At 34.9% G+C, this 25907-nt stretch overlaps 1 protein-coding gene across 1 annotated transcript in view; it reads right to left on the bottom strand.

The window, feature by feature from the left end:
* The window catches only part of Cadps2 (Ca++-dependent secretion activator 2), a 436304-nt gene that overhangs the window by 252280 nt on the left and 158117 nt on the right, over positions 1-25907 (bottom strand). Inside the window, exons 5-7 of the mRNA XM_013019914.1 lie at positions 17472-17552; positions 10686-10922; positions 4029-4150 (exon numbers count right to left, since the gene is read on the bottom strand). Of these exons, the coding sequence (XP_012875368.1) occupies positions 4029-4150; positions 10686-10922; positions 17472-17552 (440 nt within the window). The remainder of the gene's footprint in view (positions 1-4028; positions 4151-10685; positions 10923-17471; positions 17553-25907) is intronic.

Below are 25907 nucleotides of genomic sequence, written 5' to 3'. Positions count from 1 at the left end.
CAAAATATCTTGAGAATACAGAAGTAAAATCCTTAACAAAGTTTTAGGAAAAAAACAGTAAGAAATCAAAATAATTAACTAATTATGATGAAGTGAGAATAGCATTCATGGGATAAAATTAGTTAACATGCAAAAATATAGGATCTCGTGTTGAAAGAATAAAACCTCCAAACTATATAATCATCCCAGCAGATTCAAGACAAGCATTTCACAAAAGCCACCATATTTTCATGATTGAAGCACACAAACCTATAATATAGAAGAATTTCCTCACACTGATATAGGCTTTTATGGCAAACAACAACAACAACAAAACCTCACTGACTAGCATCATACTTCAATTTTTAAAGATGATGTGCTTTTCCCTCATGGGACCAGCAGCCACACAGGACATTTTCTTTTCTTTTCAAACCACTTCTATTTAACATTGCACAAGAGTATAAATAGTCAAGAAAATGAAATTACAATCAGATGTGAAGAAGTAAAACTATATAATCAGATAATATTCTCTTTTATTAGAAAACTCTGAGAAATCCACTAAAATTGTGAAGTAAGAAAGGAACTCAGTGAGGCTGCAGCACATAAGATCAATATACAAAATCAACTGAATTTCTACATATTTCCAGTGAGTAATTCAAAGATGATATTGAGGAACACTTTCATTTTCCATAGCATCAAAGGAATAATACTAGGAATATTTCTAACAACCAAAGTACATAATTCATACTTTTAAAACTATGCAATACTACTGAAAGCACTGAAGTTCAAACATAGGGTTAGACATCATGTCATGGATTAAAATATTTAAGACTACAGTAGTCATCAAATTAACCTGCAGATTCAGGGTTATGTTCTCAGAATCTCAGCAGGGAAGCTTTACAGAATTTTTGCAGGAATTAATAAGCTACTCCTAAAAGTCACATAGAAATGCAGAGTAGTAAAAAAAAATCAAAAACATCTGGCAAAGAAACAAAATAAAAGGATTTGTAGTGAGTTCAACACTTATGATAAAACCCCAGTAATCAATACAATGTGGTATTAGCATGAGGATATGCATATGTCAACAGAATAAAACTGAAAATCCAGAAATATATTCATGTATCAATGGTCAATTGATTTCATAAAAAAAGAAAAGAACTATTAGTGGGAAATGAAAATTTTGTTCAATAAATGGTCCTGGGGTAACTGGATATTCAAATGCAAAAGGAGAAAGTTAGATCTGAACATAACAGCAAGCACAAAAATCAAAATAAATGGATTAATTGCCTAAATTTAACTGTTAAAATTATTTTTCATGTGAAAACATATGGATAAGTCTCTATGCTATTTATTTGCCTGGTGATTCATAGATATGATATCAAAAGCATAACCACAAAGAAAAATTAAATTGGCCATCGTCTAATTTAATTGATTTAAGACATTAAGGAAGCAAAGACTTCAGAGAATAGGAGAAAACATTTGTTATAACATATATATTAAAAAAATGTACGTGTATATGTGTATGTGGGTGTGTGCTATGTGAACATGAGTGGTAAATCCATATGTTATTTACAATAGAGTAGATATTTTTCAGTTATGAAAACTGCATCCCAAAACCTGTTTTAAGATGTGAACATTGTAAGTGAAAGAAATCATGCACAAGAATATATACTTTATAATTGTATTTATAAGAAATATCCACAAAAAGAAAATCAATATAGGCAGAAAGTAAAGTGTTGGTTGCTTAGGACTAAGAGACAAGAGGTAACAGATAAAGAGTATAGAGTTTCTTCTTTGAGATGATAAATATGTTCCAAACTTGATGTTGGTGATGACTGCTCAGTTTGGTGAATACACAAAGACGTTAGCCCCAAATGTTTACCGTGACTAAGCTACGAGATTTTTTCAATCAATTGACTTAAAAAATTCGGATTGGGAGCCTAATAAGATAGATCAAAAAAGGACAATATCTCTGCCCTATTTTTCAGGTGGGGGCAGGTGAGGAACATAACACAAAAGAAACAGATGGGATGTAGGTTTCAGTCTAAAAACTAAAAAGTGATGAGCCAAAAAACATCAAATTCCTACCAGATTATCTCAAAGGAAGGTCTCTTTTTAGGGGTAATGTTTAAGTTGAGCTCCTCAATGCCAAGGATTCAGTTACAAAGGAGAAGAAGGAAGAAGACGGCAGGCAAAAAGAAATACAGGTGCCAGGTTCAGAAGGGGCTGATGTTTTTCAGTGGCTGTCTGAGGAGCAGGGTAGAGGACAGGTGCAGAGTTCAGAAATAGACAGAGGCAGTGAGGTCCCAGAGGCATTGAAAGATGGCTCAGGATAGACCTGCAGGATTTTGCAAGGCCAGATAAGTAGTTTCGACGTGTTTTTTCACTAACACTCTGGGCATCTCCCTCTTGTTAGACTTAACATTCTCCATTCTTCTAGACTTCCCGCTCTAAAGAGATATAGGTTTCTTGCTCATTTTTTTTTAGATCTGGTGCTTAGTCACATCTACCCAGGTTCTTAACTGGTTTCTGAAATGAACAAACAACATACTGGTAAGGTAAAATTCTGTCTTAAAATGTTAAGACTTTTTGAACAAAGATTGAGTATAAGGGAACAAGAATGTTCTCCAGAAGCAGTACTCAAATGAAGGACAGACAAGGCCCATCAGGCCTCTCAGACCTGACTGGCATTCTTTAAAATTATTATTATTATTAATCTTTAAGTAATTTCACAAGGGAGTTGCCACTTAACAAAGCTGTTTTTGATCATCCCTTTTGACATTCTTGCCCATCCTACCCCTACACAAGCTTTCCTTCACTCTTCTTAATTTTGTAGGATATACAATGGATTCTTGTCTACATTTCCTTTTTATTCTCTTCTTCTCCTCTTTACTGGTCTATCCCTTTCCTCTTGGCCCCACCTTATACCCCTTGTAAGAACCTGCTTCCTGGTGTTTTTTTTTTTTTGTTGTTGAACTTTGATTTTGGCATTCTAAGAAATGACACTATTTAAGGGACAGTAGCGGAAAAACAAAGGAAGGGGTAACAATGCTTGATAGGAAATGTACTCATTACCTTAGTCATGTAACTGTAACCCCTGTGTTTAGCATCTTTACAATAAAAAAAATTTTTAAAAATGACACTGAGATCTCCCTTGAATCTACCCTATTTCAGTTATATCTACATATCCCCAACACATTTCACTTATGAGTTTGTAAATTAAATCTAGCTTCCATATATAAGAGAAAATGATGGATCCTTTTGTCTTCTTGGCCTGACTTACTTAAATTTTTTTCCAAGTCTTATCATTTCTTTACCAATGGCATAATATCATTCTTTCTAATGAATGAGTAAACCCACAGACTTACAACCATTTAATAATTTGATAAGGGGACCCAAAACAAAGTCTGGAAGAAAAACAGCCTCTTCAACAAATGGTACTGTCAAATCAAGATATCCACATGCAGAAAACTGAAACTACAATCTTAACTATCATCTTGTACAACCTTCAATTCAAAATGGCTTAAAGATCTGATTGGCTTTTCTATCAGACACTATGATGTTTCCTAAGTTTAAATCCACTAACTAGAATGTCCTCTAAATTCAACAACATGTATTCCCAGAATGTGAACCATTAAAGAACAGGTATATCATCTCTGATGATTGCGTGATAGTCATTAACCAGTTCTCTAATTCATTCAGTTACTGAATATTGCAAATAAGAGTGCAGATATGTGGTATCTACTTTTACATGATGGCAGAACCATAACATAGGAATTATAAGCACTAGCTATAGTATAAAATATAGTACAGACTCACATTTTCCTTATAAATGCCTACAGACATTTTGCAGCCTAATGGTTGGCTTCACATCTGCAGGTGGTACTAAACAGGGCTGCTGCCAAGATATAATTAGAACATTATTATCCAGAAAGGTACACAGTAATTCCAACACAGTGGAGACAAAGACAACAGCATTTTCAGCTTTCCATACCATACGATTTTAACCATAAACAAAACACCCAAAATATCCTTTGGAAGCAACTTACTGTGGCCTTGAGGCTTCAGCTTGGTCTGTCTGCAGCTTCTCTCCTCCTTCCACTTCCATTGTACAGTAAACAATGCGATTAGGAGCCACTGACCTCAAACCTTGAACTTCCATTATGACAATCTGAAGATAAAAGGATTTGTAAATAATATGTCAAGTTACAATGCACAGAAAGAGCAGCATAAAGGAAATTAAGAAAGACTAAACAATACATTCATCTTGGAATATCACTAGTATATTCTGCCTTTGTTATCGACCTCTACTTACCCAGGATAGTAAGCAAATCTGGTTACTGAAAAGATAACTCTTTTTTTTTAATTTAATTTAATTTAATTTGTGAACATACTGTACAGAGGGGTTACAATTACATGGGCAGGATAATGCATACATTTCTTACCAAGCATTGCAGCCTCCTCCTTTGTTTACCCTTCACATCCCTTCCCAGCCTCCCCCCTCCCCCCCAATTCCAACCCTTCTCCTTCCCCTCCTTCCCCCCCGCCCCCGCCACCGACATTGTAAAGCTCATTTTGGACATGACAACTTGTACTTCTCATTGTTGCAACAGGTCCACCTGTATCCTTAAACAACTGGTTTTTCCCCATCTCCTCCACAAGTTATACTGACATCAAATATAGAGAAAGCAGGGGTTATACTGGGGGGGAGGGACATACAAAGCAACAAAGAGATAATCTTATAAATGCGTTAGAAATACATATCTAAGGGTTCATTTTCCTGACATCACATTATCTGACCTTTTCCGCTTAACTCATACATATACTAGATATTGCAAATAAGGGAAACCATGGGACCTATGTTTCTTTGGGCCTGGCTTACTTCACTTAATATAATTTTTTCCAAGTTTTTCCATTTCCTAACAAATGGGGCAATGTCATTCTTTCTGATGGAGGCATAGAATTCCCTTGTGTGAAAAGATAACTCTTGATAGGTATCAAAAATACCTCTTGATAGCTACTAAAGTTAAGTAAAGTTAGAGACAGGTCCTAGTGAATTAAATAAAATTTAATTTCAGAGATCTTAACAAGCCCATATGAATGAATTAAAGCAGAATCACAGATGAAAATTTGGTACAATCATGATAGTAGTTATAATTATAGACAGTATTACTGTTATGTCAATTTATTGATACTAACACCTGATACCACATTTTCTATACTTATTGAAAGTGATTGCTTGCTATTTATGAAACATTTTTCTTTATAATCACTGTATATTTTACTATCAAAAAATAATAGCAACTATAATTTATAACTGAAAGGTTTTAATACTAACTTGATAAGGTAAAAATCAGTTATCTACCTATTAAATGTATGTACTAATTCAATGTATGACACTGGAAATACCACTGCTTTATATATTTCTACCTTCTGAGGAAAGGGAATTATGTTTCCAAATGTGCTTTTTGTGTTTATTTAAAACTCTATCAATAAAAAAGTACTGGAATTTAATATTCTCTAGGCTGTAAACATGATATAAGTATTATTTTCTCTAGCTTCCTGATCAAAAATTGTATTAATTCACAATCTTAAATTCTGAAGATTTACTTTATAAAATACATTTAAGCACATTTTTAAGTATGTAAAATAATTGCTTTATTAACCTCCTGTTCTATGTGGGCAAATAATATTAACAGTGTTTATGGCACTAATATATCTATATCATTTATTGATCATTTAATATCTTATCAGAGTCATTATAGTCTCCAGAGAATTGTGAAATGAATCTTACCTCTAAAAGTCTCAAACAAACAAAAGATATTAAAAAACTAATCATCTTTCCGTTCAGGTACAATAAGAAGGGTTATACTTATAAATAAAATCATAATATTTATTATATTTTCATGAACAGATCAAACTCAGAACATGGTATCTTTTCAACCGGAGTCTGTCATTGCCACATTGAAATGTATATTAGCATAAGAACAAGAACAAAGACTTCAGTGAAAATAGACTAAGTCAACTACTAGACAATTGATAAGTTACTACCTCCCACAACTGCTCTAATACTCTAGTCATCAATTTTTAATAACTCAATTTTTTACTAGTAGCATTTAAAATAGTACTTACTTTTTATAAAAAAATAATTTTAGTTAAAAAATGAATTTTACTTCTAGTAAAACTAATCAGAAACCATGAGAAATAAAAGATTTTTCACGCAATATTTCTGTTGGTACAGTGAGTAAAGGCCAAGTACGTCTGGACTTACTATAATACTAGTGACTTCGTCATTCAATGATCTTAACCTTCTGAGTAGATAAGATTACAAGCATGAACCACCAGGTCCCAGCTCAATGGTAAACTTTTGAAAGGTCACTTAATACGTATAAAACAGCAGAATTATGTACCAAAAGGTAAGACTAGGAATCTAACGTCTTGGTTCATATTTCAGATTGTTGTTATCACACTGTAATTTCTACTGCAGTACATTTAAAAGTCAGAGTGTAGGAGAGAAGAGAGCAATTGTAGGCTCAACATTACTTCTGTTGACTCTACTACAAGCTCCTGAAAAGTGGGTCTACTATAGCATTCAACAAATAACATTTTGTTCCTAAAAAACTGTAACTCTCATTTGTGCCAGAAAATTTGATCCTGTAGAATCGTCCCTTTGAAAGTATATGACTTCTGTGATGAATAAATATAAGAATTCAGTTCTACAAATATGCTTTCCAAAAGGAGAAACATATAGCTAGTTCCAGTCATTGGTGATAAACAAAGCCAAGAATTCCCCAAACCATCAGCTAACATAATTTGAAGTTACTGTTTCAAGAAATTACCAGCTAAATTTGATAATGGACCCAGGGAAAAGAATACTGATCAATGTTATACCTTTCTCATTCTCTCTGTGGCTGAAGCCCTAAGGACAAATTAGAGAAAGTTGTTCTAAAAACAAAAACAAGAGAGGTCCCCTAGATAACATGCTTTAGAGTAATACAATGACCTGAGAGATATGGGACTCTTCTACGTGTGGGGGAAAATAAAAGGAAGCAGTAGAGGGAAATTGAGGATTCTGTATGACCAGATCACAAAGAAGTCAATGAAAAGATTCAGTGTGCAAACAAACTATATTGAAATCAAAGACCCCCCCCATACCCATAGCACACCAAGTCATAACTTCAGAAACATCTGTTTTTTTCTACCTTTACTTTATTGTAGTATGTCGTTATATAGCTTAGTGCTCTGTGGGTTAGTTTATGTTTTTCTTTAGTATTCTGTTGAAATGCTTCATGAATGGAGTGACTGAACTATAATCCTATATGTCTAACTGCTGCTTTTGTTGCCATAAAGTCTTAATTCAATGAATATTTACTGCGGCAATTGTGTGCCAGGCACTGATTAGATAGTATCACAGTTCAGTCTACAGAAAAGAAAATAATAAGAATGTTCCTTGAAGGTTGGGGGTGGAGGGAAAATGAAGGCAAGAATTCATTGTGTATATCACAGAATTGAGAAATATTAGGGAAGGAATGGGTCCACAGATCAAGATGCATTGTATACATAAACTGCTTTGTTAAGTAGCAACAAAATTCAACGCATAAGCTAAAAGCAAGTAAGGGAAGGGGTGGGTTGGAGGTTGGGGGTGAGAATGTTGAAAGGGGTGACATTGATCAAGATGCACTGTGTTATCAACTGCTTTGGTGAATGGCAACTCTTTTGTACAACTACTTAAAGATAATAAAAATATTCAAAAATGTAACTTTCCTGCAGCTTACATTCTAGTAGAGAAAATCCATGTGAAGATAGAAACAATGTTAACTAAAATATAGGCAAAAACCCAACAGCAAAGTTGAACTTGGTACAGGAATAGATATGACGAGATAAAGAAGGGGAGGGTAGACTTTGGGCATAGTTTTTCAAATCTACAATTTATGTCTAAGACTCAGGATTCAGTACTTATGGACCAGTACTAAGTCTAAAGAATGAAGTGTGAGCCGGGTGCTGGTGGCTCATGCCTGTAAACTCAGGAGGCTGAGATCTGAAGATCGTGGTTGAAAACCAGCCTGGGCAGGAAGAATCCCTGAGACTCTTATCTCCAATAAATCACCAGAAAATGGGAAGTGGTGCTGTGGTTCAAGTGGTAGAGTACTCGACTTGAGCTGAAGAGCTGAGGGACAGCATCCAGGCCCAGAGTTCAAGCCCACAACTGACCAAAGAAAAAAAAATGCTTGATAAGAAATGTATTCATTTACCTTGCTCATGTAATTGTAACCCCTCTGTACAGTATTTTCACAATAAAAAAAAAAGACTGAAGTGTGAAAGCTTCCAACTGGATTAACTTCTAGCTTTAAGTTTTCTTAACTGAAATGTGGAGTCTCAGGAATAAGTTTTTTAGAAGGCCTAACTGATGTCACAGGCCCTGGGACTCCTCTAGAAGAGTAGTTTTCTCAGGGCCGCACAAATCCACTCTGGATTGTTATTTCTCTAACACTATTTAATTTTATTTCTGGGCACATAACTCCTCCATAAAATACTGTGAGCACTGGAGAACAGATTTGTATTTTACTATGGTGGCAAAATATCTGCCTTAGACAGAAATAGCCAAAGAGGCTGTCAAAGCAATTTCACAAACACACAAGCTTCTCAGACCACACAAAAGTAAGTTTTAGGTTGTACTCGCTTCCTAACGCTATTATAACTGAACAGCTTGCTTTAGAATATTGGCAATAAAGTACAGAATAACAATTCCCAGTTTCAGTCATCAGTTTAATTTTATTTTCATTAGAGGAAGCAGAACTTCTAAGATGTTAATTATATATAATTGATGAAGACTTTGAACAATAGCGGACAATGAGAAAATGTTCTGTATGTGTTCTTCAGTTCTGAATGTTTAATTCTATAGTTAATGATAGCTTTATATATGATATATATTACTTGTTAGCTTAAGAACATTTGGCATATTGATTTTTTTTGCAAAATCTAAGTGTTAAACTTGTGAAAAAATGTTATGATGTAATTAAATAAGAGCTTTCATTTGTGCAAAATCCTTTATAAAAAAGCACTGGTATCTCTTATTCAGTCAAGAAAAGATTTATTTGAGCAAACAAGTAATCCACATGTGGTCATACATTAAACATCCTTATTTTATGAGGCAGAGAGGTTGAGAGGGAAACCCAAAAGCAAAGCGACTTGGCAAAGCCATTAGTTTAACCCAGAGTGAAATCTTGGTTACAAAGAAAGCTACATATTTCTACTCTGACACTAAATTCAATCTATTGACCTAGAAAGAGATCATTAGCTGGAGGCTAAAGGAGTGAGAAGTAGTTGTTTTATACTCAAGCTTAACCAGAAGAAAAAGTGGACTTTTCTGCCATCAACTAAGCAAGTCTAACATCAGCAAGAAATACAAATCTACCTTGTCTATGCTTTCCTTTTTCAATCAGGAAACGCAGTACCAGGAACCAGCAAAGAGAAAAAAAACACTACAAACCTCAATAAAATTTTGAGAGCTAGAATTTAAACCAGCATTACTCACATTTGCTTATAGAATGGAATTTATTAGGAGAAAAGCAGGATTTTGTTTTGTTTTGTTTTTGGTCACGGGGCTTGAACTCTGGGCCTGGGCTCTGTTCCTCAGCTCTTCAGCTCAAGACAAACACTCTATCACTTGAGACACAGTGCCACTACTGAGTGGCTTATTGGAGATAAGAGTCTCACAGACTTTTCCTACTACCCAGGCTGGCTTAGAACTGAGCTTCTCAGATCTTAGTCTCCTGAGTAGCTAGGATTACAGGCATGAGCCACTGGCGCCCGACTAAAAGCAGGAATTTTTGCTAGCTTAAATGATGACTTGGCACTTCATTATTATAAATATAACATTTTATCTTGTTTTATTTCACGTAAGTTCTCTCTCTCTCAGGTACATATGTGTGTGGTCTATAAACCTATAGACATATTCTTAGGTTGCATACATTTGCATAGATTAGTATGAAGAAAATAATCATGAAAGACATCAATAGACCCTGTACTAACAGTATCTGTGTCATTGGTTGTTTGGTGTGTGTGTGTGTGTGTGTGTGTGTGTGTGTGTGTGTGTGTGTGTGTGTGTGTGTGTGTGTGTGTGTATGTGTGTATCTATAGGATGAAACTCTAGTGTTTTAGAGAACACAATTTTAAATGGATGACATTTGTTCTTGCTCCTTGTAATATTTGCTGTGTCTGTAATAAATGTGGAAGTCATACAAAAGAATTCTCTCCCTCTCATCCTCTACATTTCTCAGTATGTCCATTGCAACTGGTTCACTTGATTCTATCTTAGAAGGATTATTATTCTAAGATTATATCTTAGAAAGGGGAAGCCAGGAAGGATTCCAAATTAGAGAGAAATCAACAACCATATGTTTGAATCCTACTTTTACGCAGGTGTGTTTTGCTTAGTTTGCTAATGAATTTATACCAGTATGGCTGGCAAAAGATGTGCTTCAAAGTTTTCTGATTCAATCCTAAATGTCATAGTTAAGTTTAAGGGACAGTTTGCATTCATTTGTATATATAACCTATTTGTCCAAAAAACAGTCACTTAATACCTTCTAAAATTGTCATGTGGCTTTAAATTCTAAGTGTGAGCATGGAGGCCAGTAGAAATTACTGTGCAGCCTCATTTATGCTGCACAGTTATAAAAGAAGTACAAGATAAAATCACTTACCTCCAAGGTGAATGACAGGACCACATCAGACTTTGACAGTTGAATCTCATTCTCGTCCCCTAGGTCCAAAAATGCGGAATTCTGTGAACGTTTTAATTTTTGTAGCTTAAATTCTGGACCACCTTTTGAAACTGGAAGACTTTCTAAGTTGGCCATTAGCAAATTCACTGAAGATCGCAGCTCTTCTATGTACATACTCTCCATTTCTTTTGCTATAAATCTGGGGAATCTTCTTTCCTTAAAAACGAATTTTAAAATTATGTTATTTAAGTCACATTTCAGCTTCCACTGTCCTGGAGATTATGATTCTCTTCATACAATTCGTCAGCCATGCATTTTAGTTTCTAGATTTTTAAATCTTTAGGCTCTGATAATTTTGATTATTTTAAGGGTATCTGTGGTTTTAACTTTATTTTTATAGGATTTATATATGAGAAAAAAAAGCAAAAATAAAACCAGACATGTGAGAAGTTTTAGTATATGAAATGTTTTCTTTGAAATTCTTGGAGTAAATAGTCTGTAAGAAAATATTCAGGATCTACTGCTTTTCTAGTTAGAAAATATTTTAATAATGTCTTCTTGCACAGATAAGAATTGGGATAGTGTATTTATATATATATAAGAATTCATATTAAAATGAATTAATGAATAACAAGGACACACTACTAGAATTAATTTCATACCACATGATGGTACAATTTACTTTTATAAAAATTTAAGTTTAAAGCAAAAGATCAATTTATGATAAGAAAAAATTAAGTTTAAAAAGTGCTAGACAATGTTAATTTTGAAGATTAGATGTTTGCTGAGGTACAAAAGCATGCATGAACATTGTCTGCAAATGCATTAATCTCTGCGACGCGATTTCTGTGTCTTTTGCTCGATTAAAAAGACATTACCAATATTGATGTTTAGGTAGTATCAAATTGTGCTTGGATGGTAATGATTTATATTTTCCTCCAAGCAGCAAATGACAGCATCATCCCCATTGTGTTCCTAGTTCTTTGTTTAATCTCTGCCAATATGACCTGACTGATTTGTTAAAAGCAGTGGTGATATATATTTATAACATCAGCCTCAGGAAAATCTGTCTACCACAGTACAAAATTTGGTGGAAGAATGGAGACTTAGAGCAGACATTCTTCAAATGATTACCCACTGCTCCAGAATAAAAAAAAAAAAAGAAACAAAAGAAAAAAAAAACTGCCTTCACTGCTGCTCCCTTATGATCATTTAAAACCTCACCTAGGAAATCAGCATCTGTAGCACTGTGTTCAGACTGCTCTCAGCACCCCGTACCCAGCCACTGCCTGGCCTGCACCAGTGAAGCCATTGGGCAGGAAGGAGCATCTGGCTCCACTTCACAAGTCAGTCCCAGAGTCTCAGGCCACCTGTTTTCTTTTGCCCTCAATATAGCCTTTGCAAATTCCCTTCAAAATCATTTACATATGATCAATATTCAAGTTACACATTTCATAGATATTAAATAGCTATATAAAAATCATTAATTTTTCCGAGGAATATTCCTAAATACGCTTTTAAAGTATTTATACAGCTGGATGCCACACCTCAAAATACCAAATTTGCATCCCCCCCCCCAAACCACATTAACTACCCAGGTATATGATTCCTTGAGTTCTTTTAGAAGACAAAGTAGGTTTGGAATAGACGTTTAATTATAAAAAAAAGTAAAATGTGCCATGAGAAATATCATTGTCTATTTTTGGACTAACTTTATTTATTTTTATTTATTTATTTTTTTGGTCCGGTCGTGGGGCCTGAACTCTGGGCCTGGGCGCTGTCCCTCAGCCCTTCAGCTCAAGGCTAGCACTTTACCACTTGAGCCACAGTGCCACTTCCGACTTTTTTTCTTTTTGCTTATGTGGTGCTGAGGAATCGAACCCAGGGCTTCATGCATGCAAGGCAAGTGCTCTACCACTGAGCCACCTTCCCAGCCCTTGACTAACTTTAAAAGATGACCAAAAACCAAACCCTTCCCCAATGTAAAAAGCTCCCAAAACACAAACTAAAACTCAGAATTAAAGCAGAAAGACAAGTGCCAAGGGCTGGTTTCAATGCCATATGGAGCAAAAGCCATTCGACTATGGCCAAACACCTCCTTTTCAAATGTTCCACCAAGTTCAAATGCTCTTTGAACTTGAATTTTTAACTGGTCTGTTCACTAATGCATCGAACAGAACCTTCATTGTGTCTTCATTTTATATTTCTTTGAAGTGCGTAATTTTTCCTATTAAATCTATCTTCATCAAATAAAAGTTAAATACATGCATATTTGAAAGTCAAATGCACCAGTTTCACTTTCAAACTTCCTAGGTGTTATTTCATGAAAAACTAGCATTTGTACATGAAAAAATAGCCTATTTATATTTAGCCTTAGTGCAAAACCCTTCATTCAGTATCATCTATCAAAGAGCAATTCTGGCAACATCTCCAAAACAGACTTACCAGTATTTTCAAGCTTTTCGGGAAATTAATTATACTGGAATTTTTATTTTCTCTTGTTTTGAAAAGAAAGTCTCACCAATATTTTAATGATTCTTATTTGAAAACAATAAAATCGATTCTGCACCATATCAGTATTAATTATTCATCTTAAATCTGATATTTTAGGCTAGAACCAGACAAAATCGTTTGACCATGATTGTGCCCATAAACTACTGCTTACATGCTTAATTTAGTCCTCTTCAGAGCAGGGTGCACTAGTGGCTCTAACATATGACACACATGAAAACTATAATATGTGCTTCCCATTTGTTAAATTGAATCACTCTTAAAGAGTGTTCCTAGTTTTCCTTTAGATGATACATGACTTTATACTATCTGGAAATATCTCCAAGCTGATTTGTCCTTTGTTTTCAATCCTCACACAGGTTAGCATCCTTATTCCAAAAAGGTGAAAGCTGAAACACTCCAAAATCCAAAGCCTTCTGAATGCCTGTGGGATGTCCCACTGGAAAATTCTGTATATAATATGTGATTATTAATGGGGCTGGGAAGTTGGCTTAGTGGTAGAGCGCTTGCCTTGCATGCCTGAGGCTCTGGATTCGATTCCTCAGCACCACATAAGCAAAAAGCCGGAAGTGGCACTGTGGCTCAAGTGGTAGAGTGCTCACCTTGAGCTGAAGAGCTGAGGGACAGTGCCCAAGCCCAGAGTTCAGGCCCCACGACCGGACCCCCCCAAAAAAATGTGATGATTAACACTGTACAAAATTCCCTTCAAGCTACATGAATTTCATGAAACCCGAATGAATTTCATTTTTCACTAGGGTTCCATCCCCAATAACTCTCATTATGCATATGCAAATATTCCAAACTCTGAAAGAACTCTTGTTCAAGCATTGCAGATGAGTTGTACTCAACCTATATTAATTTTCATGTTCTCAACTCAAGATCTGAAAATAAAGTAAATGAATTGGAGTAGAGATGGTTATGATCATAATGAAAACACAAGTGTTTACATGTCTTGTAACAAAATACAGCAGATTCACAGTTATTCTTACCATTATTGATACCTACACTTTGCTTTTCCATTTAAATAGGCTCTTGAATGGGTGGTAATGGGGAGAGTGTCTACAAGATATTCAGGAATCTGCTTAGATCCCCTTGAAACAGATGCCTTGGGGTTTTGTTGATACTATTTTCTGTTGTTTTGTTGCCTGCAAGTGAGTATTCTGATTGCCAACTGTTAACTCGCAAACAATGCCTCTGGGTTTGTCCCACTGAAGGGGTGATAGCAATAAAGGAATGGGCCAAGACTAAGGTTTGAGGCCTAGTTTTGATATGGATTATTTATTGTTAGCTATGTTATCTTGGTGAAGTGTCTATTCTTTCCTGTGCTTCAACCTCCTTCTTGGTAAAACTCATTATTTCATCTACCCTTATTGAGTTACTGAATATATTATTAATGAATATATAATGTTTGATGTTGGTATAATTTAGGGAGGGGAAGGGAAAAAATAAATTGTTTAAAAAGGAATATACAGGTGGACCCATTGCAACAATGAGATGTATAACATGCTATGCTGAAAAACAAACTTTACAACTTTGGCAGGGGGGGTGGGGGTGGGAGGGAGTGTAGTAGTGGAGATGGGAGGGAAGGGATGGTAGGGAAAAACAAAGGAGGAGGCAACAATACTTGATAAGAAATGTACTCATTACCTTGATCATGTAATTGTAACCCCTCTGTATGGTATTTTCACAATAAAAAAACTTTTTAAAAAAGTATAGGCAAAATTACATATTCTTTAAATAAAAAAAGATTGGTAGATTGTAAGGAGTGTTATAAAAATGCTTCAATTTCTTGAAGTTAAAGCAGAGAGAAATTAACTCTGTTCTATCCATATTTCAATATGGAAAGGACTTATTTTTGAGCTCCTTTTCCTTTCTAACCCATGTGCCTCACTTCATTCTTCTGACAGTTCTCTGGTAATCCACAGCTCTGATAAAACCAGTGGGTACCTCATAGGGGAAACCTTGTGTTCATTGATCTTTACATGTGACCCAGGTCAGGGCTTTATAAAACACATTCACCTCTTACAGGTGAACTTGAGAACATACCTGAGCCTAAGTCTTCTTCCTATAACTAACCAGAACATCACTTAAACTGTGTACCACAACATCTATGTTCAGTCAGGCCCTTGAAGGAACAGCTACCTGAGACAAGATACCAATGCTGATCACAGATCGAGGGGTTTGCTCTATGCTATTCAGTACATGTTCCCAAATTTGTTCTTACTATCAGGTATTAGAGAAAAGCAAACACCCTTCCTTTCTTCCAAGTTCATTATAGGCTAGTGTTTCACATAAATCATTTTCTTCATTAAAGCTTCTGGTTTCAATAATTCAATGCCTCTTACTCCTCCTCCAACTCACCCCCCCCCAGTCTCTTTAGACATCTACTTGCCACAACCACTCTCTGTTTGTGGATATAACCCTATCCTGCTAATTCACAGCATCCTGTATCTTCAGTTGTGAGCAGTCTGCCTCCATATTACCTCTCACAACTTACTGCCACTCCCATTACCCAATTTCTCTCCACCTTTCCTTATTTCTTTTTACCTCCAATTTCTCAATCTTTTCTTCACCTTTAAATTTAGATAAGCAACATTAACAGTCCTATAACCTGTTATATAAGTAAATTCAATCACAAGAATAAGTTTTTAATATATATTTTTATTGTAAAGATACTGTACAGAGGGGTTTCAGTTACATGAGTAAGATAATGAGTACATTTCCTATTGAGCATTGTTACCTCCTCCTTTCTTTTCCCTACCATCCCTTCCCTCCCCATAAGAATAACAATTTAATTGTTAAAGGCAGCAGGTGAGATACATCGTCCCAAATGCCAGTAAGTTAACTGTCTTGGTTTGGAACTCAGTTCCATGAGATGTGTACACATACATTTATTGGACTGTTAACTACACTTTGAAATGCATGTTTTATGAGGTGAGAAATGGGGATTATCTATCAAATATTCTAAGCTTTTGCTTAGCAAAATGGAATGAGAGAATCTCCACACGAATATAAATACAATTCCATTGAAAAAGACACAAAAATGTATGTCATTGAAGTAATTAATCTATTCATTCACAACAAAAAGTGGTTTGTATAATTAAGGTCTAGACTCTTAAACCCCTTATGTATTAAACAGAAATTTATGACATTTCTTGAAATCTATTTTCTTTTTCATTTTGATACTGTCAAGAAACACAGTGATTACATAAATAGACTAGAATATTACAGAGAAGCACTTTATATATCAGACTATACCTTAGATACTTCAAATTATATAGTTTGACAAATTTAATAACTCAATGAAACAGTAGTAGGCACAATTGTTTATTGGGATACTTCATATTATTTCATAAAAAGATCTTTCTCCTTGAGAAAATCTTATATTTTGCTTACTATAACCCTGAATTTCTTTTTTTTTTTTTTTTTTTTTCGGTCATGGGGCTTGAACTCTGGGCCTGGGCGCTGTCCCTCAGCTCTTCAGCTCAAGGCGAGCGCTCTACCACTTGAGCTACAGCGCCACTTCCGGTTTTCTGGTGGTTTATTGGAGATAGGAGTCTCATGGTCTCTCCTGCCCGGGCTGGCTTTGAACCGCGATCCTCAGATCTCAGCCTCCTGAGTAGCTAGGATTACAGGCGTGAGCCACCAGCGCCCGGCTAACCCTGAATTTCTTGATCTAGCAGTTAGAGAAGATCAGGGATTTTTTATGAAAAATGTATCAAAGCTATCATTTAACTTAAATGTTTTACACTTTAAGGATACATGTCCAAACTGCACAGCATGTTCCACTTAGTTAATATATGGTCAAATATTTGGGATTAAGAAGTGAACGTAAATGTGGGTTATTTATGTTCTAAGTAGGTAGAGGTGTTTGTATGTGTTTTATTTTCTTTCTCTTCTGCTTTTTAGGAAAGAAAAATGAGAGGAGGGCAGAAAGGGCGCGAGGTAGAGTAAACAAAATGCAATCATGGTATTCAGTATGTTCTGTGTGGAAAATGAACTATGCAACTTGTAGGCAGAGATAGGAGGAGAAAACTAGGGAAAAGAGAAAGAAGGGATGACATTGTCCACATGAGAAATGTATGCATTACTTGAATTGTGAAATGGCAACCCTCCTGTGCAACATCTTAACAATTTTAATAAAATTGTATAAAAGACACTAATTTTCCTTTTTAAGTGTTTACACCTTTCAGCTCACAGAAATCTAGCCAAGGGGAAAATGAACTGTCTAGTATATCAAGGTAAATCGTTTACCTTTGCCATCTTTTCTGCCAACTGCAGCCGACCATCGAGCTCCCTTCTGATCTGGGCTGCTTGTTCATCTGTATTATCAAGCTTCAAAGTAAAAGAAATAATATATGTGATTATTTAATAGCTATTAATGATATATATATTAGTTCATCTGCATTATCAAGCTTCAAAGTAAATGAAATAATATATGTGATTATTTAATATCTATTAGTGATATGTAGACTGAAGCAAAAATTAAATAATTCAAAATTTTAATAATCTCCCAACTACTTGTTGAAAATGTAGAAAGCTACTTAATTACATTGTAGTCCAGATACATTACTTTTTCATTGGGTTTTGTTCTAAAGAAAAGTTAATAAACCTGTAGGAGTCAATCATTGAATTTAACTAAGAAATATAATTCAATAATGCTTCTCCTAATATGTTCATAACTCTTATCCAAGACATCCTTTCCCAGGATTGCACAAAACCATCATGAAGTTTCCTTAATCTATACTTTTCTTAGTTCCTCTCAGTCTATTTTTCTTTTCAGGGAGGTCAGTCCTTCCACAGAAAATTAATAAGAAGATGAACTGCATGTAAGCTTTAAATTCCCATACAATTTTATAAATTCCTTCCCAGTCGCGCCAAAATATTCAGTATCTTAAAAAGTCACAGTTCCTCAAATTTCATCAAAACACTATTCAACACCTTTAAATATTTAATATCTTTACACTAACAGCCCTTAATTTTAAGAATTGTTTGCATTATTTCTGTTTTGCAAGAGTTTTTCTTTAAGAGATTGTTTTTCACTATTTTAAAAAATTAATGCCCTAATTCTATTTGTCTGTTAAAAAAAGTAGGCAAAGTAAAGATTCACTACATAAGGGTGTTTTTCTTGTGTAAACAGTCCAAGAAAGTATTAATTTAGAGACTATAGGTATCATTTTGTAAAAATATAAAATCACACTCCAAAACATATTTATATCTTAAAGATAAAAAAGAAATCCTTGTAATAAAGGGTACTAATTTCAGTTATTTATACTTATTTTATCTCATGCTAAGACAAAGTTGAAGGGGTAAATCATTTAACCATTTTTTTAAATGTAAGAATCCTGGTTTGATACCTTGTGCTTTGTTTTGTGTTTTGAGCATATATGATGTCTGTTTGAAACACAATTTAATTAAGTCTGTATCATTTACTTTTCATGAACAGTCATTCTATCTCACCCTCCTCTTATATGCTCCTTCCCTCCCTCCTTCTCCTCTGTTTTATTCAGCTCTGCACTTTCAGTTGATGACACACCTTTTCCTTTCAGTCATCTTATAACGACATCAAAATAAAACAAAATTGATTTTCACCACCATTTCCTAAAACTGCAAAACATGGCTTTTAAAAAACCAAAACAAATAAGCAACCATAAAAAGAAAACCCTTATCCTAAATGAGACAAACCCATATTCAAAGGTAGGATTAGAATAAGAGTTTTCTTTTTATTGTTTGTTTTGGATTTTCAAAAGCTATCTACTGCAGTTTTAGGAAGTAGCTCAGGATGCTCCAGTTGAAAGATAAGATAATTATTAATGATTTGTCATTGGATAGTCTATCTTTGCTGCTAAATAGTTGGTTTACATAATTTACTCAGCTTTGCCCCTCAGTGGTTGAATGGATCAAGAAAATGTGGTATATATATTCTATGCTTCCATCAGAAAGAGTGATATTGTCATATTTGTAAGAACACATAAAGATTTGGGAAAAAAGATATTTAGTGAAGTAAGCCAGACCCAAAGAAACATAGGCTGCATGGTTTCCTTCATTTGTGGTAGCTAGAAGAAATATACTCATTACCTGACTTATGTGACTGTAGCCTCCATTCAGCACCTTTACAATAACAATAAAAATACATATATACTTAAAAATAATTTTACCAGCATTTGAATGTTTCTTGGATCCTAACACACCTTCGGCACCGATTCATTTTCCATGAAACAATTCCTCCCAAGGAAAAAATCCCGAACTTATTTCTTCCCCTTTCTTGATCATTGTGAATTAGTACTTATAACGACAAGGTAACTAATACTGTTTTTACATCTTCATATAACATAAAGATTGTAAGGAAGTGGAGTTGTTTTCACACTATTAGAAGCAGCACAGTTCCTACATAATTTGATGGATGAAAGAATCAAGGTAACATTCTATCTTCTAGATGCAAGTCTTTTAAAGAACTCCCTTATATCTCCCTTTTAAATTATGCATTAAAAAAATCTGACTTAGAAATAGCAGTTCTGTCATGGACTCTTGTAGAACAGTTCCAAGAGTCTTAAAAATTCATTTCCCCAACCACATTTTCCTTTGAATACTTAAAACCAAGAAAAGATGAATGAGTTAATTAGATATAAAATTACCCTATGTGAACTGAACTAAACTATATTAAATAATGGATCAAAATGTTCAAAGACAAGAACATAAGAAATTTAACCCTCAAACATAAAAGCTTAGGATTTTTATAGCCTAGATATTCTATAGCCACATTCTATAGGTATATCTGTACATATGTATGCAGATCCATACAGCACATCCTTAAAATTATAGATAAAACCTGACAAACATTTGTAAAAGAAATTTTCTTTGTATTTCATTTGATCATGACACTTTATCATTTGGACAGATGTAACATACCAATATTTATTATTATTACTACAAAGTAGTTGTACAAAGGTTACAATTCTACAAGTCAGGTTTAAGTACATATAATTCAGGTTATAAGTACCTGCTTCTTGGACATTTGTACCCCTTCTAGAGCCTGCCTAATAAGGTTACATAGTTAATTTTTGTATAATGTACATTGAATATGATGATTGTAGTTGCTCACCTTTCTTCCCTCCATTCTGTGTCCCCACCTTAGCTACTTCTCTACAGAAAACATGTTTCCATTTCCTGGTATTAACTGTGTGGGTTCAGAGGAGTTACACCTATGGAGTCCTCCCCAAAGTCAGTTTGTGTGTAAATGCATTGAACCCTGCATAGGTCACCATACCTAGTTGTATGTTGGAACTAGCTTCCGCATGTGAGAGAAAATATGTACCATTTAACTTCATTTACCTCAATAAATCAATTGAATCTACATTCACCTTAATAATGAAATAACATTGGGATTGAGCACTTAGCACTAGAGATAAGGTCTTGCTTTTTCAGACCCTTCCAAGAGCAGATTAGAACACTAACTTCAGCATGACTAACAAGGTCTAAGTTTACCTGGCACTTACTACGGCATGGATCAGGTACTGTTCTAATGTTTTAGAAACACTATCTCAGTTGAGCCTGAGAACAACTCTATGGAATAGGTTATATTGTCCCATTTTAGTAGTGAAAAATCTAAATTAGAGATTGATTTCAGCCACTGCCTACACAAATGGCAGGACCAAGCAAGGTATGGACCCTGCATTTTGGCTTTAGATTTCAATGTAACCACCTCCATTCCTGAACCACTTACCAAACTCATCTCTTGTTTTTTCAGTTTTTTTTTTTACAATATATGAATGTCTGCAATGGGAACCACATTATATAATGCTGCATAATAATGGAACAAAGATTGACTATTTATCCTATGCTGGAGTTCTTAAAATATAGTAAAGGAGGCCTATAAGGTGTGATGGCAAACAGGAACTGCTTCTGTTTGAGAGAACATGAGTGAATAAATGATTATTAGATCATTCATTTGTAATACAGTGTATTACAAAAAAATGGAGGTAGTTACCTGAATACTAGTTATTCAAGCTAAGGTCCCAAGATTGCGGTTCAAAGAGAACATGGGGAAGAAAATTCCAAGAGACTTTTCCTTTAATGAATCAACAAAACGGGCATCTGGAAGTATGGCTCAAAAGGTAGAATTTCAGGCAAGGCCCTGAGTTCAAATGCCCGTACCTTTCATTGACAAAAAAGAATGAAAGAGCAAAGGGAGCCATTTCTTGGTACACTCTCCCCTTTAAGGCGGAGTGTACCAGGATCAGGGCGGTACCTCATTAATATTAATCTAGCAACAAATAGTTACAGAATTGGAAGAAAAAGGCAAGTAATAAGATACTGCCATGCTCCATGTGCAAAGTCAGTGGAGTCTTGGCCTACAGCAATGGCCATGGAAATAAGACAAGAAAAGTAGATACATCTCATAGAGAAAGTGGCAATACTAGTTAATTGAGTTAGGAGGGCAACCAAAAGGAGAAGGCTTGTGATTGTGAATCAGAGGCCTGAATATGGCATTTATAGAAGGACATTCAGGGTTTGGTTTTGTTTTTAAGCATATTTGAATCTACTAAACTGGAAGATTTTCATATCCATCAGTTTATCATGTGTCTTAGGTGACAGACAAGTATAAGGAAAGTGATGCTCAAGGAAGTGTAATTTAAAATGTTATTAATAAAAAATTAAGATGATACTAAAATAATTCATATCATTGCTATTTTATTAATATTTTATAACATATTTAATACTGTTTTTAAACATTGAAGCATTTTTTCAATGGATCTATGTCAATATAATAATTCCAATAGCATCTAATTTCTCAAACTAAGGACAGAAGCAAATCTACCTATTTTCTACCTGACTGTTCTTACACTAAAATGATTTATGCACTTTACCTCTCTGTACATGCAGTTTCTGTATCCATATGCATATTGCACCATGGAAAATACATGGGGAAAGATTGTACGTGTACTGCCTGTGGACTCACATTAGTTTTCTTACAATTATTTTGGAAACAGTATGTAATAATAGCTACTTAGACAGTATCAACATTATATAAATATTGTGTTTTTGACAAAATAGGTCTAAGTTTTATGCAAACACTATTGTCCAGAGGGACTTTAGCACCCATAGATTTTGGTACCAGAAGGGAATTCTAGATGCACTGTTCAAACTATACAATGAGTTAACAAATCTTTGACGATGATTCACAGTCTGAAATAGAAGCCTTGTGCATCTAAAGATCTCCATACCAGAAGTTGGAAAATGCTTTTTGCAACCAAGACTAACATAATTTAAAATGTTTAACAATAATGGAGACGTTCCTATCACTGTATTACAAATAACTAGAATCAGCTATGACCATCCATTGCATAAATAAGCTTTCATGGGTCAAAGGTTAGTTTGCTTGCTTCTAATGAACATGATTAGGACAAAGGAAAGCATTTATTTTTTTTTCTAGTCTAAGGCAAAAAATGGACTGGATACAGTTTAAAATATTAACATTATCAAATTGATTTTGTAAACTATATCCCCCAAACCTTACCTCCTGTTGAAAACACAGGCTTGTCGATTCAGTGACCACTTATTATCTCATGGATGTCTAATTTATTTCAATGTGTACAAAGTAAAATTCTTGACTTCCAGAATTCTATCAGAAAGTGTTGCTACATAGGGGGACTTCCATAGATTGAGAGTCCAAAACTCTTCCAGATTAGAGTGGCTACTGTGTTAAAAGAACAGTCGGAGATGTCCCCATCAAACTGTTGTAAATACAAAAGCTCAATCAACAACCATTGAAAATCCCCAAACTCTACAATTCTTAGACTTTCATCTTGTCCCTTTCCAGAAAGCAGAAATAATCAAGAACTCTAATAACAACAGATGCTGGAGGGGATGTAGACAGAAGGGAACCCTACTGCATTGTTGGTGAGAGTATAAATTTGTTCAACCACTTTGGAAAGCAGTATGGAGGTTCCTCAAAAGACTCCACATAGGGCTGGGAAGGTGGCTCAGTGGTAGAGTGCTTGCCTTGCATGCATGAGGCCCTGGGTTTGATTCCTCAGCACCACATAAACAGAAAAAGCCAGAAGTGGTGCTGTGGCTCAAGCGGTAGAGTGCTCGTCTTGAGCTAAAGAGCTAAGGGACAGCGCCCAAGCCCAGAGTTGAGGTCCATGACTGGCAAAAAAAAAAAAAAAAGACTCCACATAGAGCTCCCCTATGACCCAGCAATCCCACTTTTGGGCATTTACCCAAATGATCACAAACAAGACCATTCTAATGCTACCAGCACGACTATGTTTATTGCAGCATTATTTACTATAGCAAAGATATGGAACCAACCCAGATGCCCCTCAGTAGATGAATGGATCAAGAAAATGTGGTATATATACACAATGGAATTCTATGTCTCCATCAGAAAGAATGACATTGCCTTATTTGTTAGGAAATAGAAAGACTTGGAAAAAAATCTAGTAAGCCAGGCCCAAAGAAACATAGGTCCCATAGTTTCCCTTATTTGCAATGTATATGTCTGAGTCAAGCAGAAAAGGTCAGATAAGTTATGTTAGGGAAATGAACCCCAAGATAAGTATTCAAATGTTTTTTTTTCTTTCATGTAATTGTTTCTATCATATTTATAAGATGATTTCTTTGTTGCTTTGTATGTCCCTCCCCCACGGTATAACTCCTGCTTTCACTGTATTTGATGTTGGTATAATTTGTGGAGGGGAAGGGGAAAAACAAATTGTTTAAATAGGGATACAGGTGGGCCCAGTGCAACAATGAGATGTACAAGTCGTTATGTAGAAAAACGAACTTTACAACTTTGGTAGGGGGTATCGGGTGAGGAGGGACAAGGGGTATGGGAAGAGATGGAAAGGGGAAACAAAGTATGAGGCAACAATGCTTGATAAGAAACGTACTCATTTTCTTGCCCATGTAATTGTAACCCCTCTGTATGGTATTTTCATAATAAAAAAAGGAATTTTACTTAGTATTACTAACCAGATCCCCAAATATATTTAACAAATCAAATCCATCCATTTTACACTATGATACATTTATTTATAAAGGAAGTAAATATGCATATAAATACCATGGCCATTTCAATGACCAACTTTAGAGTTTGCAAAAATCAAAATTTACAAAATTTATTTATTCTCAAGATCTTATGTTGCTCTCTAGTTGTATTCTCCAACACAAAAACTGTCATTTTAGAACACTTACTCTAGCATTGGGAGTCTCATATTACAAATGCATATAAAATATTCCCGTCATATTTCTATTTCCCTACTTTGAAAGACATTTTGAAAGTTATCAGGTGTAACACCCCATATAACATGTTCTTATTATTGCTGAAAAAGTCAAATCACTTTATGTAAAACCAAACGTATCACCAATTGTGTGCTCTGAGATGAAAAAGGACAAAGTGGTGGGTGGAAGGCAGATTTCTTTTGAAGATTCACATCCCTCTCCTCTATTCTCATTTTATAGACTTGAGTGGAGGTGTATGGAGCTGTTAATAGCGCCTGGCTTCCTGGTGAGAGGAACAAGAAACTGAGCAATTGCCTATTGATAGGTTTCATTAAACCCCAGACCCACAGTCCAAAGCAAAATTTCAAATTAATCTCTCAATGTTCTTCTCCAAAGCTAAAACTTCTGGAGAAACAGGATTATAAAAACAACACTCTATTTCTGCTCTCCCTTATCACTATACAAATAGTTCTGTGATACTAATTACTGCTACTTGAAGTTTTCAGAGTATGAAAAACTTTGGATAAGGGTCTCAATTACTTTGCTCTCACTTTGGTATAGATCTAGGTGAGTCATTTTACTCAGATAATGGAATGAGATAATAAAACATTGATGAAGTTTGCCTTTGCTAGAAAAAGATCGGGATCTAGATAGCTGTAAAAATTGAATTACTTAAGCCTCTTAAAAATCTAAACACAGACATAAAGGAGAATTGCAAGAGTTGATAGGGTGCCATGTGGTCCATTCTTCAGGTTCCACTTGTTTAGGATAGTATATCTCCAGTCAGTTGGACTGCTAGCTATATTACCTCTATGAATGGCATCACAAATCACAGCCCCCATCCCACACCATCTCCCCTCTGTTTTAATAACACCAAAGTTCCCTCAAAGTTTCCACATGAACATGCTGGTACATCATAGCAAATGAACAATTTCTTATTCTGGTATATTTCATCATGACACATTCAAAGATTTCATCATGACACATTCAAAGATTTAAGGGTTTTTAAATTTATGTTCATGCCAGAAACTATAGTTTTCCTTCTGCATATATTATAGGAAAGTTAAAATTTTATACTTCCAAAATGAGCAAACAAAATGCAAATAACAAACAGAACGTATTCTTACACCCAATCATCTGGTCTAATAAAGGAAGTAAAAGAAGCATAAGATTATATTCAGTTTCTCATGGGCAAGACTTGAACAATTTAAGAGAAAATATATTAACTTTCCTGTCTTTATATTACATAGTTTAACAATCGTTCTCAATTCATTTCTATATGGCTTCCTTAAAAAACACTGATATTTAAATTACTGCCATGAGACTCAGAAGACTTAGCAACCTATGTTTATGAAAAATTATTTTGCACTGAGGAGTATCTGCTTATTGTAAATTTCCAGGTTCTTCGGGTAATAGATGATTCTTACTTTAATATTCAGAACATGCCTCCAATATGCCCCAAGT

Source organism: Dipodomys ordii, unplaced genomic scaffold (assembly GCF_000151885.1).
Source record: "Dipodomys ordii isolate 6190 unplaced genomic scaffold, Dord_2.0 Scaffold48, whole genome shotgun sequence".
Lineage (NCBI taxonomy): Eukaryota > Metazoa > Chordata > Mammalia > Rodentia > Heteromyidae > Dipodomys > Dipodomys ordii.
Note: the sequence above shows the minus strand (reverse complement) of the source record. Positions and strands in the feature narration are given on the sequence as shown.